The sequence below is a fragment of the Myotis davidii genome, unplaced genomic scaffold (assembly GCF_000327345.1).
Source record: "Myotis davidii unplaced genomic scaffold, ASM32734v1 scaffold37, whole genome shotgun sequence".
NCBI lineage: Eukaryota > Metazoa > Chordata > Mammalia > Chiroptera > Vespertilionidae > Myotis > Myotis davidii.
Window position 1 is genome coordinate 737,180 of NW_006289395.1, and position 2,812 is coordinate 739,991.

General features: G+C 60.5%; 1 protein-coding gene across 1 annotated transcript; it reads right to left on the bottom strand.

Moving 5' to 3' along the window:
- Nucleotides 1–785: 785 nt before the first annotated feature.
- Nucleotides 786–2,448, bottom strand: TRAPPC1 (trafficking protein particle complex 1). Its single transcript, XM_006761665.2, has 5 exons — nucleotides 2,311–2,448; nucleotides 2,101–2,199; nucleotides 1,879–1,949; nucleotides 1,404–1,542; nucleotides 786–1,123 (listed from the first exon to the last, which is right to left on the bottom strand). The coding sequence occupies exons 2-5, from the start codon at nucleotides 2,197–2,199 to the stop codon at nucleotides 995–997; spliced, it is 438 nt and encodes a 145-aa protein (XP_006761728.1). The 5' UTR covers nucleotides 2,311–2,448; the 3' UTR covers nucleotides 786–994.
- Between the last annotated feature and the right edge of the window lie 364 nt (nucleotides 2,449–2,812).

A 2,812-nucleotide genomic window follows, 5' to 3' on the forward strand; every position in this document is an offset into this window, starting at 1 on the left:
CGGGCCCGCGGGGGCGGGCGGCTGGAGGTCGCGGGGTTTGCGGTGGGAGGAGGGAAACGCAGGGGAACCACGAGTGGAGGTATTCGTCCCCAGGGGCACTGGCGGGGAAGAGGAGGGGAAGTGAATGAGGGTAACGGTGGGGGGCGATCCAGGAGGGTAGGGACCTAGGGAGGAGTGGGGGGGGAGAGGTGCCACCTCAGGCTGATCCGCAGGGGACCCGCTAGGTTCCCAGCCGCGTCCGCAGCGGGCCCGGCTCATCAACATGCAGGCACCGCCCCTCATCTGCATAACCCCGCCCGCCTCCCGGCGAAACCCGCCTCCTCTGCATAAGCCCCGCCTCCCGGAGCTCTACAGCTTGACTATTTGAGGTCCTCGGAGGAGCCCGGGAGCAGCGCTTGGGGAGGGTGGTTCTCGGGTCTCGCTGGGTCCCCAGGCAGGTTGGGCTTCCTCCAGCTCAGCAATTCTCAAAAGGGGATGATTTAGTCCCCCAGGGGGCATTTGACAACATCTGGAGACATTTTTTTACTATCACTACTGGGGATGGGAAGGAACGTGCTACCAGCATCTAGTGAGTATCGCTCAGGATAAAGCGCAGGACAGCACCCCCCGCTCCACGCCCCCGCAAACAATGAAATATCCAGCCCAATATATCAATAATGTTGCTGTTGAGAAAACCATGGTCAGCGCCTCTGTGCAGCCTCAGAGATGTGGCTGCCCTGGCTCATGCTCTATGAGTCCGGCAGGGCCCCCGACCAACCACCCAAACTGACACACTCAAGACGCAATAGTGACAAAAAAAAAAGTTTATTCTGTACTTCTCATGGCATCTGGTAGAGGATAAACCTGCAAAGAGGGCCTGGTTTGGAGGTGACGGGAGGGCACCAGGGTGGGCTGCACGGGGGCTCGAGGGCAGGCAGTGGAGAGCCCTGAACGGAAGCAGGTTAAGGGGGGGCACCAGGAAGACAGATTCTCCTGAGGGGTGAGAGGTGCTCCTTCAGCCAGCCCTGGCAGAGAAGAAGGGCAGAGAGCGGATGTAGGTATCCAGGCGGGAGCGGAAGAGCTCACTTTGCACAGTTTGTCCGAGCGGGCACAGGGGGTTCTTCACCACCAGCTCCACGTACAGCTGTGGAGAGGGAGGGTGTTAGAGCCAGGCTTTGGACACTTCTTGTTTCCGACTCCAAACCTAGTATAACCTCAAGGATGTGTGAATGAATACATCAGGCTCAAGGGCTGGGAGGAAGCCCTCCTGCATGAGAAACCAGGGGTGGGAGTGTTGAAAACTCTGACTTCAGTAGAGATATAATAGGATCCTGGCAGGAAATCTGAAGGCGTCTCGGGGCTCTACATGGCCACCGCACCCGTTGAGGAGCTTCGGGGAAAGGGTCCCAGGGGCGGGCACTGACCGCACTGTAAATGTGATGCAGCACATCTCGGATGGGCCCCACGCCCAAGTCAGTGTTCATCACAACCTTGATCCCCGTGGGCGTCTCGTAGTAATGGAGTTTGTAACGGCTGGTTTGGAAGGCCAGAAACCCATCCTTCCTGCAGGGATGAGGAGCATGTTAAGGAATGGGAGCAGAATCTTCCCAAAAGAAACTCCTAATCATCTCTGGCTCGATTCCCTTCTCTTTAAACATATGTGTAGGTGCCTGGTTGAGCAGACACCTCCCCCAGGCTCCGTTCCCCCTCCCCCACATTTGACCCCCATTCCCCACAGATTTCCCCCACCATAGCTCCGTGCAGCTCCGGCACCCTCGCTCCGGATTCAGCTTCCCCTCTCTGGGAGCCAAAGGCCCCTTCCACTCCAGAAAGTTTCCCCCACCCCCAATTCCCAAGGCTGGTCCTCTCCCCCTCAACATGCCCTCTGACTCCGCGTACATGTCTAGCGGGGACATCTTGCTGACAAACGAACGAATAGAGAAGAGCATCCCGTACATGAGCTTGAACTCCTGGAGGAAAAAGGGCAGAGTTAGCTCTCGGTTGTTGAAGGAGACGGGGCAGGGGTGGGAAAGAGCCACGGTTACGAGCGGGGAGGCTGGCCTAGGACTGTGTGCGTCTGGAGATGCGAGGTCACCCGGTGCCGCGGGGCCCCCTCGTCACCTCCTCCTTGGAGATCCCCGCTTGCTTCTTGCGGTGCCACTCGCTGTAATGCAGACAGACTCCATTTCGGTCAAACAGGTACAGGTTGTGGACAGTCATCTGCGGGGCACAGAGCGTGAGCCTTGCGCTAGGACCGCCCAGCCCCGGTGGGTTCCAGCGTTCCGTCCCTGATCCTTCCCAACAGGCGGGTTCCCCCTCTCCCAAACTCACCGGAACTGCTGCCAGTGCCTGTCACTAGGTACTTCCGGTTTCCGCGGAGCCCCGCCCACCCGTCCTTCCGCGGCCGCGGAGCAGTAACTCCGTCCAAACACCTCGCTCAAACAGTGCGTGGCCCGAGGGACTGCGCGTGCGCATCCGGGCTCCCGGGTCCCTGAAGCCGTAAAAGCCGCGGCGTGCGCGGTCCCGGGCTGGTGACGTCAAGGAGGCGAGCGAGGCGGGGCTGCGCGCGGTGGGCGGGCTGCTGCCAACGGTTTTGAGTGTCTGGGAGCGCGCGAGGGGAGGTCTTGGTCTTCCCGGATCTGGGCTCGGGGGAGGGGGCTGTCGCTTGTCTCACCTTCACAAATTGGGGGGCTGAGGACTGGAGGTGTGGGGTAATCGGGACGGGGGAGCCGGGGTGGAGCATCTCGGGCCAGGTTTGTGGGCGGTGCCCTCTCTAGGGACGTTCTGAGGGTGTGACCGAGTTCACAAAGTTTCCTTGGGGGGTGGGGGGGCT